Source organism: Chrysochloris asiatica, unplaced genomic scaffold (assembly GCF_000296735.1).
Source record: "Chrysochloris asiatica unplaced genomic scaffold, ChrAsi1.0 scaffold00200, whole genome shotgun sequence".
Taxonomy (NCBI): domain Eukaryota; kingdom Metazoa; phylum Chordata; class Mammalia; order Afrosoricida; family Chrysochloridae; genus Chrysochloris; species Chrysochloris asiatica.
This window is the reverse complement of record NW_006408718.1, coordinates 269,856-284,430: the sequence shown is the minus strand read 5'-3', so window position 1 is coordinate 284,430 and position 14,575 is coordinate 269,856. Positions and strand designations below refer to the sequence as shown.

The 14,575-nt window shown below is 44.0% G+C and overlaps 1 protein-coding gene across 1 annotated transcript in view; it reads left to right on the top strand.

Moving 5' to 3' along the window:
* The window catches only part of PROM1 (prominin 1), a 219,790-nt gene that overhangs the window by 71,415 nt on the left and 133,800 nt on the right, over positions 1-14,575 (top strand). The window contains exons 11-13 of the mRNA XM_006872491.1: positions 2,184-2,343; positions 7,321-7,473; positions 12,617-12,740. Of these exons, the coding sequence (XP_006872553.1) occupies positions 2,184-2,343; positions 7,321-7,473; positions 12,617-12,740 (437 nt within the window). The remainder of the gene's footprint in view (positions 1-2,183; positions 2,344-7,320; positions 7,474-12,616; positions 12,741-14,575) is intronic.

Genomic DNA, 14,575 nt, shown 5'->3' with positions numbered 1-14,575 from the left:
TTTAAAATTAAGAAAGGTGTGCAACAAGGTTGTATTTTTTCCCCATACTTATTCAACCTGTATGTTGAGTAAATAATCCGAGAAGCTGAGTTATATGAAGAAAAATGTGGCATCAGGATTGGAGGAAGACTCATTAACCACTGCAATATGCAGATGATACAACCTTGCTTGCTAAAAGTGAAGAGGACTTAAAAGTACTTGTGATGAAGATCAAAGAGCACAAGCCTTCGGTATGGATTGCATCTCAATATAAAGAAAGCAAAAGTCCTCACCACCGGACCAATAAACAACATTCTTATCAATGGAGAAAAGATTGAAGTTGTCAATGACTTCATTCTTCTCGGATCAACTATCAACACTCAAGGAAGCAGCAGGCAAGAAATCAAACGACATATTACACTGGGCAAATCTGCTGTCCAAGACTTGTTTAAAGTGTTGAGGAGCAAAGATGTCAGCTTGTGGACTAAGGTGCGCCTGACCCAAGCCATGGTATTTTCAGTAATCTCATATGCATGCGAAAACTGGACAACGAATAAGGAAGACCGTAGAAGAATTGATGCAATTGAATTACGGTGTTAAAAGAGAATATTAAAAGTGCCATGGGCTGCCAAATGAACCAACAGATCTGTGTTGGAAGAAGTGTAGCCAGAGTGCTCCTTGAAGGCCAGGATGGCCAGACTTTGTCTCTCATACTTCGGACATATTGTCAGGAGGGACCAGTTGCTAGAGAAGGATATCATGTTTGGTAAGATGGAGGGTCAGAGACAAAGAGGAAGACCTCCAGCAAGATTGATTGGCAAAGTGGCAGCATCATTGGGCTCTAGCATGGCAACAATTGTGAGGTTGGCCCAGGACCGGTCAGTGTTTCATTTTTGTGTGCATAGGGTTGCAATGTGTCAGTCCCGACTCGATGCCACCTGACAACAACAACAGTAACAACAACTGCTGCATGTCGTCAAGTCCGTTCTGACTCATGGAGTAGAAGGCCTCATCTTTCTCCCGTGGAGTGGCTGGGAGATTTGAACTGTTGAACCTGCAGCTAGCAGCCCAATGTGTAACTCCATGATGCTACCAGAACTCCTTTACTAACGATGTTGTTGTTATTAAGTGCCATCGAGTTGTTTCCAACTCTAGCCACCCTGAATGGGGCTTCCAAGGAGTGTCTGGTGAGTTTGAACTTCCAACCTTTTGATTTAAACTGACCTTGTGGCCCAGTGCTTATCATACAGTGCCACACCAAGACTCCTTTACTAACGATAAGATGTACTAAAAAAGGATAGTCATAGTGTGGTTCATTGTAACTCCAACATGTTGTAAGTTGGAGACTAACTTCTACCTTCTACAAAAGAAAGCCACAGGCAAGTGATTTAGCCTCTGTGAGGGTCAGGGTTACTGTTAGTATAATGGAATAAGAGTATACATCTCAGCTGAACAGGGGAGTTAACAAAGCATTGAGTTAACAGAACAGACGTGCTAACAGAACACGAGTTAACAGAACAGATGTGCTAACTGAACAGACGCGTTAACAAAACAGATGTGCTAACAAAACAGATGTGCTAACAGAACAGATGTGTTTACAGAACAGATGTGCTAACAAAACAGACGAGTTAACAGAACAGACTAGCTAACTGAACAGACGAGTTAACAAAACAGATGTGCTAACGCGACAGATGTGCTAACAGAACAGATGTGTTAACTGAACATATGTACTAACAAAACAGATGAGTTAACAGAACAGACGAATTAACAGAACAGATGTGCTAACAGGACAGATGTGCTAACAGAACACGAGTTAAGAAAACAGACGAGTTGACAGAAGAGACGGATTAGCAGAACAGAGAGGTTAACATTTATAAATGTCCTTGGCACATAGTAAGCACACTGCACATTTTAATGGTCTGACCTGGTTTCTTAACGATGTAAGTAGGAAAAGAAAACTCTGGCTTGTCTTCCCCCTCATATCATTCATTACGTAGGTGCTCACAGCTTGCTCTATTGTTAAATAATTGCTTCTTGACAGCTTTGGCTCCATTCATGCTTGCTGTGGAACCCTGTCATATTCTGAGAACACTCATAATATGGCAGAAGCTGAAAGGGGTTCAAGCTTTGCCATTTGGTTCCAATAAAAAGCTTCGGTTTTATCCATATTTGCAAATGCATAACCGAGTTATTTTTGTTTTTAGATGTCAGAAGGGTCTTGGATTCCATTGGTTCAAATATCTCAAATGTTACCAATCAGGTCCCTATACAGGACACATTATCACATTTCATGGGTTATATTAATGAAACGGAAAGTTACATCCACCACTATTTGCTCACAGTGGAAGACTATGACTCTTACAGGTGAGTGTCTGCTTTGATCCAGTAAACTAGGAATGGGATGAAAGGGGATCAATATTGATATTACCAGGATAATCTAATGAGTACATTACATTATCAGTACCGAGTATACAGAGGGGATCAACATTGAAATTATCACCCGGATAATCTTATGGGTACATTACATTATGGGTACCGCTTGTACAGAAGGGATCAATATTAATATTATCATCAGGATCATTATGGGTACATTATCTTATGGGTAACAGTTGTACAAAGAAGCCATTGTTGTTGTTAAGTACCGTGGAGTCAGTGCCGACTCATAGTGACCCTGCACAGGGTTTCCAAGGCTGTAAATCTTTATGGGAGCAGAGTGCCTCATCTTTCTCCCGCAGAAACGTTGGTAGTTTCGAACTGCCGATCTTGAGGTTAGCAGCCCGATTTGTAACCACTGCGCTACCAGAGCTCCTTAAAGAAGCCATAGCTGGCATGTTTTCACCATAGTTTATGTTCACTTAGAAAGTTTAGCCATTCTTGTGCTAAACATTCAGTACTTTGCAATTTAGATGTTGTTGTTGTTGTTAAATGCTGTCCAGTCGGTTCTGACCCACAGTCACCTGTATAGGATTTCCGAGGAGCAGCTGGTGATCTTGAAACACTGACCTTGCAGTTCTAGCTGACTTTGCAGTCTAGCGCATTAACTCGCAGTACCACATCAGGACTCCGTATGTCATTGTTGTTGTTAGGTGCCATTGAGTCGGTACCAACCCATAGTGACCTTATGCACAGCAGAACGAAACACTGCCCCATCCTGGGACAACCTCACTATTGTTGTCACACTTGAGTCCATTGATGCTGCCACTTTGCCAATCCATCTCGCTGGGGGTCTTCTTCCTTTTCTCCAACCCTCCACCCTACCAAACATGATATCCTTTTCCAGTGACTGGTCCCTCCTGACAATATGTCTGAAGTATGAGAGATGAAGTTTGTCCATCTTGACCTCTAAGGAGCACTCTGGCTGCACTTCTTCCAACACAGATCTGTTGGTTCTTTTGGCAGCCCATGGCACTCTCAGTATTCTCCTTCAACACCATAACTTAGTGGCTCCTATAATCTTAGTTGTATTGGTCAAGCTGGACATGTCACATGATTTGAAACCTTAAAAGTAATTAGGAAGGACATCTGGATAATACTTAATTATGAACCTGGTTATAAGATAGATGCCTGCAGATTGGTTCTTAATGAAAGAGCATTCTCTTCTAAGCCATGTCTTGACGTCTGCAAATAGCTCAAAAAAGTCAACTCAGAGGTGGTTTGTCCATTGGTGTGAATGTTCGTGGGGTGTGGCTGGGGTAGTTGATGGCAGAAACAGATGCTAGAGAGGCAAGGATTTGAGTCTGGAGAAATTTAGAGGGTCATGTGAGCTGTAAGCTCCACGCCCTTTGAAGTGCTCATCCGTGTGCCTTGCCACTAGAACCATTCTTACTGTCCAGCCCCATGGAGAGTCCAAAGATGTTCGTTCCCATTTAGGATCTTAATGATGCCAGAGCACAGACAAATAATACAACAACAGCAGTGGTTGCAGGCATCTATAGGATGGTTACTGTGTGCTCGCCAAATATTTTACTAAAGCGTGCCAGCTCCTTTGTTAAGTGTGGTCAAGTCAGTTCTGACTCAGTGACCCTGTAGAGTTTCCAAGGAACAGCTGGTGAGTTTGAACCACCAGCCTTGTGGTTATCAGTCCAGAGCTGATCCTACACCTCCACACCAGGACTCCCCATCTCACAAAATCCCTGGGGCTCTGTATCCTTTCTGGAGTCCTTGGAGGGCGTGGCTAAGTGCTCCGCCAATACCTGTCAGGTTAGAGGTTTCTCAGTGGGAGAACAACGTGGCAGACTTCTTCCATGACCGCCTTGGAACCCCTGTGGGGGCAGTTCTGCTCTCTCACCTGCAGTCCCTATGCGTTGGAATCCACTCGACAGCTTTCAGTTTAGTAGTTTTGGGTGGGTGGTGCCATGGCTAAGAACTTGACACCTCAAGGTGCTTTAGAAGACAGGCCTGATGGCCTGCTTCTGAAAGGTCTCAGCCTTGAAAACTGTGTGGAGCAGTTCTCTGCACCCATGGGATTGCCAGAAATCGAATCAACTCATCCGTAACTCTTTTGGTTTTGTTTTGTGTACCCTTTAAATCAGTGCAGCACCCCCATATGGGTCAGAGTAGAACTGCTATTCATGGGTTTCCATGGCTGATCTTTCAGAAGAAGCTAGGCGCTTGCTTCCAGGGTGCTTCTAGGTGAACTGAAACTGCCGACCTTTTTTTAACAGCTGAGTGCATTAACCATTTTTATCACCCAAGGATTCCGAGTGTTGTTGTTGTTGTTAAGTGCCATCGAGTTGGTTCTGACCCATAGCGACCCTATATAGGGTTTCCAAGGAGCGGATGGTGAGCTTGAACCGCTGACCTTTCAGTTCAAACTGACATTGCGGTCTAGTGCATCAACCCACAATGCCACACCAGGACTCCCGTTACAGATGTGGAAATTATGTCTGAAGGAATTGAAGCAAATTATTTAATACTGGTTAGAGTGAAGTTAGGATGGGTTTCTAACCCCCATGTGACCATTCCTTGTAATCAGCAAGTTTCAAGGGACTTCAGTCATGTTCCTCAGTGAGTATGGAGACAAACATGAGACATATACTTTCTCAGTGAGTGTCCAATCTCCTTAGCAATCGGAACTCCACAGATGAGAGAGACTGGTGCAGTTATAGGCCTACATGTTCCCTCCACTGGGTTCAAAGGTGACGATTATGAGTATGGCACAGACCTGAGCAGAATTTCAATCTGTTGTGCCTAGGGTCGCTATGAGTTGGAACCTACTCGACGGCACCTAACAACAACAACAACATATTCCCCACACCGTGTCTGCCTCCCTGTGCCCTCAGGACTCTAAGATTATTTTTAAAAGAAATCCAACTGACGTGAGTGAGGTTCTCATTAACGCTAAAAGCTTTTGGAGACCAGGCACTTTTTGAGTTATTTAATTCTGAGTGCTCAGTATCTGGAAGAGACTTCCACAGAAAGGTTGCTGCTCGCTATTACAATGGCCAAGATTGTCCTTAATTGAGTGAACGGCTTTGATGCTGACTTTTATCACGAGGCGCTGAGCAGAAATGGGTTCTTTGTATCCCAGAGCCGTCAGATGTTGGGAAGTGTTTCTCCCCTCGAATGCTCCTCACTGCTGGGAAACGTTGGCGTAAGCTCTGGGAAAGCCAGTTAGGCTAACTGAGGTTCTACCAGGTCTTGCCAGCTCACAGTCCCATTTTTAAAACTGAGATTTGCATTCTGCAGGCATTTGATTTAGGATGTTCGTAAAATTCTAAAAAGTCAGTGCATCCAACCGCGTAACGCATTTCTGGTTCAGGAAAGAGCACAACACCCCCCAAATATTTCTGCAAGCACAGATTATTTTAGATAAAGTCTGGGGAAAAGAGCTCTGTCAATCTGTAAAGAGATTTGAAATGAGATTTCTTGATTTGTAGTCTGGTCCTGATGTATTCATATGTTGTCATTATAAGACGTAGGTACAGTATGGGGAACTTGGAAAGGACTGAAAATTATTGTTGTTAAGGGCCGTTGAGTGAGTTTTCATTCATAGTGACCCTGTATGGGGTTTCCGAGGAGCAGTGGATGAGCTGAAGCTGCTGATTTTGCTGTCTAGCGCATTAACTCACAGCGCCACAGCGGGAGTTTATCAGTAGGCTTGGAGAAATCAAGTCGGCATTGTCTGTGGTACCTATTCATAACCTGGAACAGAAACCAAACCCACTGGCCTCAAGCTGACGCTGGAGGACAGAGTAGAAATACCCCATAGGGTTCCAAGGCTTTAAATCTTTATGGATGTAGGCCGCTTCCTCTTATTCCCACTGTGTGGCTGACAGGTTCAAACCAGCTCGCTTTTGGTTAACAGCCAAGTGCTTTATTCACTGTGTCGCCAGTGGGTCTCAAAGTGGACAGTACATCCATGACCTTTGAGAGAAGTGCTTCACAGCTGAAGTAGAAACAAGTCACTCTGTAATCTGCTAAAGGTTATCCACATGGGAAGTGTACTTGAAAAGAGTCAGTCTGTTATTGTTAAGTGCCGCCCAGTGGCTCTGACCCATAGCAACCCTGTCTCCATAGGGTTTCCAAAGGAGCGAGCAGATGGTATGTTTGAATTGCCGAGCTTGTGGTTAGCGATCCAGTGCTTATCCTACAGTGCCACACCAGGACTTCTGGTAGTGTAGGTGGTTTTGTGCCATTGAGTTGGTTCTGACTCATAACGACCCTGTATATGGTTTTTAAAACTATAAATCTTTACAGGAGTAGAAAGTCTCACCTTTCTCCCTCAGTGCTACTGGTAATCCACTACGCTACCAGAACACTTTCTTGTTATTGTTAAGTGTTGTTGTGTTAGTGCCTACTCATAGCAACCTTGTATAGGGTTTGCAAGAAACTGCTGGTGAGTTTGAACTGCCGACCTTGTGGTTCAAACCGACCTTGCGGTCCACTGCTTATCCTATAGCGTGGCACCAACTCACCTAGGGGTGCCTAAACCAATGTTGTTGTTGGTTGCCGCTGAGTTGATTCTGACCCATGGCGACCCCATGTTTGCAGAGTAGAACTGCTCAATAGGGCTTTCAAGTCTGTGGCCTTTTAGGAGTGGATCACCAGGCCTGCCTTCCAAGGTGCTTCTGGGTAGGTTTGGACTGCCAACCTTTTGACTAGTAGTCAAGTGCTTAACTATTTGTACCATCCAGGGACTTAAAAATAAGTTTCTTGACATGATTGGGTTGGGAAGTGTAGCTGGGAAGAGATCTTTTCATAGCAGCCTCCCCCTCTGAGGAGCTCAGAGTGGAACCTGGCTGACTAATGCTGCTGACTGCTTCTAGGGTGAATGTTGTCTTGGTTACCATGACGCCATCTCCTCCTGTAAGTCTAATGGCGCTGTGCTTCCTCCACCAGGTGGCTGGGCTGCTTGGTTGTCTGTTGCCTGCTGACCCTCATTGTGACATTTTACTTCCTGGGGTTACTGTGTGGCATTTGTGGCTATGACAAGCACGCCACTCCAACCACCAGGGGCTGCGTCTCCAACACCGGAGGCATCTTCCTCATGGCGTGAGTGTTTGCTATTCTTCATCACAGGGGGGATGGAAATGATGGAAGGAGACCAGGTACTGTCTTGGTGGGTGTTGTATGGACCTGGTTTCCTCCAGGTTGGGGTCTCTGGGTTCCGAAGGGGTAAGCGTCTTGGTGTGAATGGGCTTGTGGGGTGGCTTCATCAAGTGTGAAAAGCAAATGAAGACTCTTAATTGGTCGCACTCAAACACATATGGAGTCCTCTACATATCCTTTAAAGGATCCCTCTTTAATCCTTTCATAACCCCTAGGACATTCAGTGTGTCCCCTACATTTTCTGTCCCCTACAAAAGCTGTTAGCCCACTTTTAAAGCATGACACCATTTGGTAGTGGAGGGGGGCTGCTCTATAACTATGTGAGTCTGAAGACACGAGTCTCATTCCATCAGCTCCAACACAAGAGATCCCTTGGGACATATGTATCCTACTATTATATCAACATCCTTATTACCTCAAAAAAAAAATTTTTTTTTTTCATTATCATTCAAAATACCTTCCATTGCTGAATACACATAGTGCAAACAAAAAGTTCAAAGCAGAAGATAATTTGGTATTGGAAAGGTCAAAGGAGTTATCACGGGGATTCTTTTCAAGTTTGAGTTCTTGAATCCCATTGCTTTTCTCTTCATTCATTCATTCATTCATTCATTCATTCATTCACCTTATATGTCTGACACTGTTTTATGCAGTCATAAGTATTTACTGAAGTTTAGTCATTGTAAAAGTCAAACCTTGATTTACAACAGAGGTTACCAACCTGTGCTTCAGACTGCCCTCCTTTTCTCCCCATCCCCCTCCAAAAAAAAAGTCAGTGGCCACTGAGTTGCTTCTGACACATGACTTCCCATGAGTGCCCAGCTAAAGCTGAGCTTTACTGGGCTTCCTATGGCTGAGGTTTGGGAAGTAGGTCCCCAGTCCTTTCTTTCTGAGGTGCCTCTAGGTGAACTTGAACATCAACCTTTCAGCTAGTAGGTGAGCATAGTAACAGCATATTAGCTGAGCCCTATTCAGGACGGTAAATGAATGATGATAGCAGATGTGTGGTACCACGCAGTGGTGAGTCTGTGGTACACCGGGATAATCATCGCTGGTTCAAGGGCATCAATGACCATGCTTGTGTGTTTGAAAGAACCTTTTCTCATAGCATGTGAGTTGACTTATTGTGGTCATGAGACAGATGTGACTGTAGATGGAGCCAGAGATAGAAGGCAGGTGTCAAAGCTCTGAATGTTCCCCAAAGAGGAACCTGTGTGAGTTGTATGCCATTACTGTCTTACTTGATGAGCTCTTCTGAGAATCAGCAGTAGGTAATGTGATGGGGCTGAAGAGGAAAGGTGGAAATCGCGACACTACCTGCTGCAAGTCTTTACCTATAGGGAATGGAGAACACCGCCTCCTGGAGGCATAGGCAAAGCTTGCCAAAGCTAGGTCCCATAGGATTCCTACTGTTTTATCCAGATCTCAACCTCTTCCTGATTTCATTACCTTCCTATGGACTGCATTGGGTAAATCTGCTGCAAAAGGCTTCTTTAAAGTGTTGAAGAACAAGGATGTCACTTTGAGGACTAAGGTGCACCATGGTATTTTTAGTCACTTCATATGCATGAGGTGGCATCAGAATTGGAGGAAGACTCATTAACAACCTGCAAAAGACAGATGTTGCCACCTTGCTTGCTGAAAGTGAAGAGGACTTAAAATACTTACTGATGAAGGTCAAACACCACAGCCTTAAGTATGGGTTGCACCTCAGCATAAAGAAAACAAAAATCGTCACCACTGGACCAATAAACAACATCCATATAAATGGAGGAAAGATTGAAGTTGTCAATGCCTATATTTTGCTTAGATCAATCATTGGAAGCAGCTCTTGAAGTCAAGAAGTCAAATAATGTATCGCATTACACAAATCTGTGTAAGACCTCCTGAAAGTGTTTAAGAGCAAAGATATCAGTTTGAGGACTCACCCAAGCCATGGTATTTTCAATAACCTCATATGCATTTGCAAGTTGGACAGTGAATCAGGAAGACTAGAAGAATCGATGCATTTGAGTTATGGTGTTGGAAGAGAATATTGAAAGTACCTTAGACTACCAAAAGAACAAACCTATCTGTATCAGAAGTAGTACAGCCAGAAGGTTCCTTGGAAGCCAGGATGGTCAGACTTCGTGTCTCATACTTTGGACAGTCCCTAAAGAAGGATATCATGTTTGGTAAGGTGCAGGGTCGTAGAAAAACAGCAAGACCTTGGGGAGATGGATTGGCACAGTGGCAGCATCAGTGGGCTCAAACGTAGCAACGACTGTGAGGTTGGCCCAGGACCGGGCAGTGTTTCATTCTGTCATGCATAGGGTGACTATAAGTCAGTACCGACTCGATGGCACCTGACAGCAACAGCAACAACAACAACAACAACATACGCATCTGATATCTGAACAATGAATAAGGAAGACTGAAGAATTATTGATGCATCTGAATTATAGTATTGACAAAATACCATGGACTGCCAGAAGAACAAACAAATCTGTCATGGACGAAGCTCAACTAGAGTGCACCTTAGGAGCAAAGATGGCAAGACTTCATTTCATGTACTTTGTCTGGACTTGTTACCAGGAGGAACACGCAAGTGTCTAGGGAGAAGGTCAAAGTTGTTAAATGCCATCAAGTTGATTCTGACTCAGAGTGACCCTTTACAGGATTTCTGAGGAGCAGCTGGTGTGTTTGAACTGTCGACCTGGTTCGAAGTCCAATGCTAATCCTACAGTGCCACAACCAGAGTCCGAAAAACTAGGAAGACTCATCGAGATGGATTGAGTCAGTGCCATGACTGGGCAGTGTTTTGTTCTGTTCTAGAGTTGACTCAGCGGCACCTAACAACAACAACCTGTCTTCGTCACTCATCTGGGCGGGGAGAAGTTGGAGAGCAGGTGCATGCATTCATTTGCCTTTGAAAGATTGGGGTGGTCCTGTGTGTGGCTGGATAGAACTGCTACCGAGTGTTTTCTTGACTGTCATCTCCCAGAAACAGATGACCCTCACTTTGTTCTGCAGTGTTGATAGGGGGATTCAATCCACCAACCTGTAGGTTAGTTGTTGAGAGGAAACCATTTGTGTCACCCAGGGATGTCTTTGACGGATTGACAGCAGAAATAAATGGTGCTGAAATTGTAGCGACAAGCTTCCAAAAAATTCTGCTCACACTTCCAAAAAATTCTGCTCACACTCATGAACAAATTGATGGGAATCTGAAAGAAACCTGAACTTACATATGACACTCACGCTGGCAGAAGGACTCCTGGTGTGGCGCTTTAGGGTCAGCACTGGACTGTGAATCGCTAGGTCAGCAGTTCAGACCCACCAACTTCTCCTTGGAAACTCTTCACAAGGTCGCTATGAGTTGGAACTGACTTGACGACACTTAACAAAAACAGAGAGACAGATCACATGGAACTAGGGAGCTAGGACTTGAAGGAGAGAACTTCTTGGTACAGTAGGAAAACACCTGATAACTCTAAGATCTTAGATTCACTTCATGGGGTTTGTAGACCTAGGGTCGCTCTGATTGCTTCATAGTTGGACCCCACCACTGAGCTATGGTGTACTTTGGTGTACTTGCAAGAATAAGCAGCTGGAGAGTTGCAAAGGGGGAAATGATGCAAGTGTAATCAGACTAATTGGAAGAATGCAGTGTTGTCTTTAAAGGTGTTTACTTGCTCGCAGAAACCAGAAAGAGTGTATTGAGCTCTGCTGCAGCCACACAGCACCTGCACTTTACACATGGTGGCACTGCCCAGTCAAGATTAGGGCATCAGTAAACAACACCAAGCAAGGATCTTTTTCTTCCAAAAGAATGCTAATGAATGATCTGCTGAGAGGAAGGCTGGTAGGGAGCCCAAACTCCTTTCTGGCCCAGTGTTTTCTGGGGGTTCTTGGGTATTTCAGAAGGACCCCCAGTGGTATAGTGGCTAAAACATTTGGCTGCGAACCCAAAGGTCGGAGTCTGGAACCCACCAGCTGCTCCATGGTAGAAAGAAGCAGCATTCTGCGTCTCTAAAGATCATAGCTTTGAAAACCCTATGGGGCAGTTCTGCTGTGTCCTAGTGGGTCGCAATGAGTCAGAATTGATTCGCAGTAGGGTGTTTTGGGATTGGGGTAGAGCAAACAGTTAACACAATCAGTTGCTAACTGATAGTCTGGCGATTTGTGTTCACTCAGAGGCATCTCAGAGTCTGCCATTCATGGCATCTCTCCACCATTCACAGCATCTCGCCATCATTCACGGCTCTCTCTGACACCTGTTTGCCTTTCCTCTGCCTTCATAGCCTTTTCCACCCTCTCAGCTCCATCCACAGCTCTTTCCACCCTCTCTCCAGCCACCATTCACATCTCTCTCCAGTATCTCTCTATCATTCAAGGCTTTTTCCACTGTCTCTCCACCATCCACAATCTTTCTGCCATCTCTCCTGGCTACACACCAGCTATGCCGGCTCTTTCTCAGTGTACATTTCCTTCCCTCCCACTGTGTCTTCGTCAGAAAGCCTGGGTTCACTCAACTGACCCCAACGCTCAAGGTCTAAACCACCATGCTGGACTGGCGGTAGACCAGAGATGAATTATTGTGAGGATTCAGGTGTGATGTGCCAGGGACAGATGGCTGCATTTGCCACTCTTCATTCTCTCCTGGCAGGGCTCACCTGGTACATGTGGGAAAAGCTAGAGTCCAGGTCCATTGTATATGCTTCATAGGTAGAAAAAGGAAGCTTAGCAAAGTAGCTTTGGTAATGTAGTGGTTACCAGCGGGACTGCTAACCTCAAGGTCAGCAGTGCAAAATTACCAGCAGTTTCACATGAGAAAGATGAGGCTTTCTGCTCCCTTAAAGACTTACAGTCTCGGAAACCCTCTGCAGGGTCACTATGAGTCAGAACCGATTCCATGGAACATAACCACCACCACCATCACCAGTAGCTTAACAGCAAGAGCAGCAATACAATGAAAAATAGACAAAGGACATTTCACCAAAGAGGAGGTTCTAATGGCCACAAGCACATGGCAAGTCAGATTGACCTCTGAATAACTGAATCATTTCTTGTCAAATGTGTTTTACTTTTTCTTTTTTATTTTCAGAGGAGTTGGAATAAGCTTCCTTGTTTGCTGGCTCTTGATGATCATCGTGATTCTTACCTTTTTCCTTGGTGGGAATGTTGAAAAATTAGTCTGCGAACCTTATCAGAACAGAAAGTTGTTCCAGGTAAATCCATTCTTTCTCCCCATTATGAAAGGCCGTGTGTGGAAACTTTGATTCCTCCTTCTCTTGTGGGTTTCTGCAAGAGCAGGTCCAAAAGGGATGAGCAGTTTGCTTTATTATGATGATAGTGTTATTATGTTGTTATTATTATAATGATATACATATGATTGAACATTGAGCACTTCATCGATTTCTACTTGTACCTTTCAGGGGCATTGATTACACACTTCACACTGTGCAGCCATTCTCACTATCTCTTTCCAAATTGTCCCACCACCATTAACATACACTCAGTGCACTCTAAGCAAAACCTGCTCTTTCCCCTCCCTGTACCTCTGGCAAGCACTCACTGCCTTTGGCATCTATATATTTGCTTATTTCATATAAGCCATATCATCCAGTATTTGTCCTTTTGCATATTGTGCCCAGCATAATGCCCTCTAGGTTCATCTATATTGTGGCATATTCTGGGACATAATTCCTCTTCGTTGTGGTTAGGTAGTGCTGGCTCATAGCAACCATATGCACAACAGAATGAAACACTACCCAGTACTGGGCCAACCTCACAATTGTTGCCATGCTTGAGCCCATTGATGCTGCTACTTTGCCAATCCATCTCGCTGGGGGTCTTCCTCTTTTTCTCTGACCCTCCACCTTACCAAACATGATATTTTCCTCCAGCAACTGGTCCCATGGCACTTTCAATATTCTCCAGGTTTTGCATGCAGATGAGGTTTTTGAAAATACTATGGCTTGGGTCAGGTGCACCTTAGTCCTCAAGCTAACATCTTTGCTCTTCAACATTTTGAAAAGGTCTTGTGCAGCAGATTTGCGCAATGCAGTATGTCATTTGATTTCTTGACTGCTGCTTCTATGAGTGTTGATGGTTGATCCAAGAAGAATGAAGTCCTTGACAACTTTAATCTTTTTTCCATTGATTAGAATATTGTTTATTGGTACAGTGGTGAGGATTTTTGTTTTCTTTACATTAAGATGCAATCCATACCGAAGACTGTGGTCTTTGATCTTCCTCAGTAAATGCTTTAAGTCCTCTTCACTTTCAGCAAGCAAGGTTGTATCATCTGTATATTGCTGGTTGTTAATGAATATTCCTACAATCCTGATGCGACATTTTCTCCATATAACCCAGCTTCTCGGATTATTTGCTCAGCATACAGGTTGAACAAGTATGGTGAAGGAATACCTGTCGCACACCTTTCTTAATTTTAAACCATTCAGTGTTCCCATATTCTGTTTGAACAACTGCCTCTTAGTCATGTACAGATTCCTCATGAGCACAATTAAATGTTCAGGAATACTCATACTTCACAATGTTGTCCATAGCTTGTCATGATCCACACAATCGAAAGCCTCTGTGTAGTCAATAAAGCACAGGTGAACATCTGTCTGGTATTCTCTGCTTTCAGCTAAGATCCATCGGACATCAGCAATGATATCTCTCGTTCCACGGCCTCTTTTCAATCCGGCTTGAACCTCTGGAAATTCTCTGTCAATGTATGCTTGCAGCCATTTCTGTATTATCATTAGTAAAACTTTACTTGCATGGAATATCAAAGATATTGTCCGATGAGTTTTGCATTTTGTTGGGTCACCTCTCTTTGTATTGGGCACAAATACGGATCTCTTCCAATCACTTGGCGAGATAGTTGTCTTTCAAATTTCTTGGCATAGATGAGTGAGTGCCTCCTGTGCCGCCTCACTTTCTTGAAAGATTTCAAATTTTTTTCCATCAATTCTTGGAGCCTTGTTCTTTGACAATTCCTTCAATGCATCTTGGACTTCCTCCTTCAGTACCATTGGCTCTTGATCATATGCTA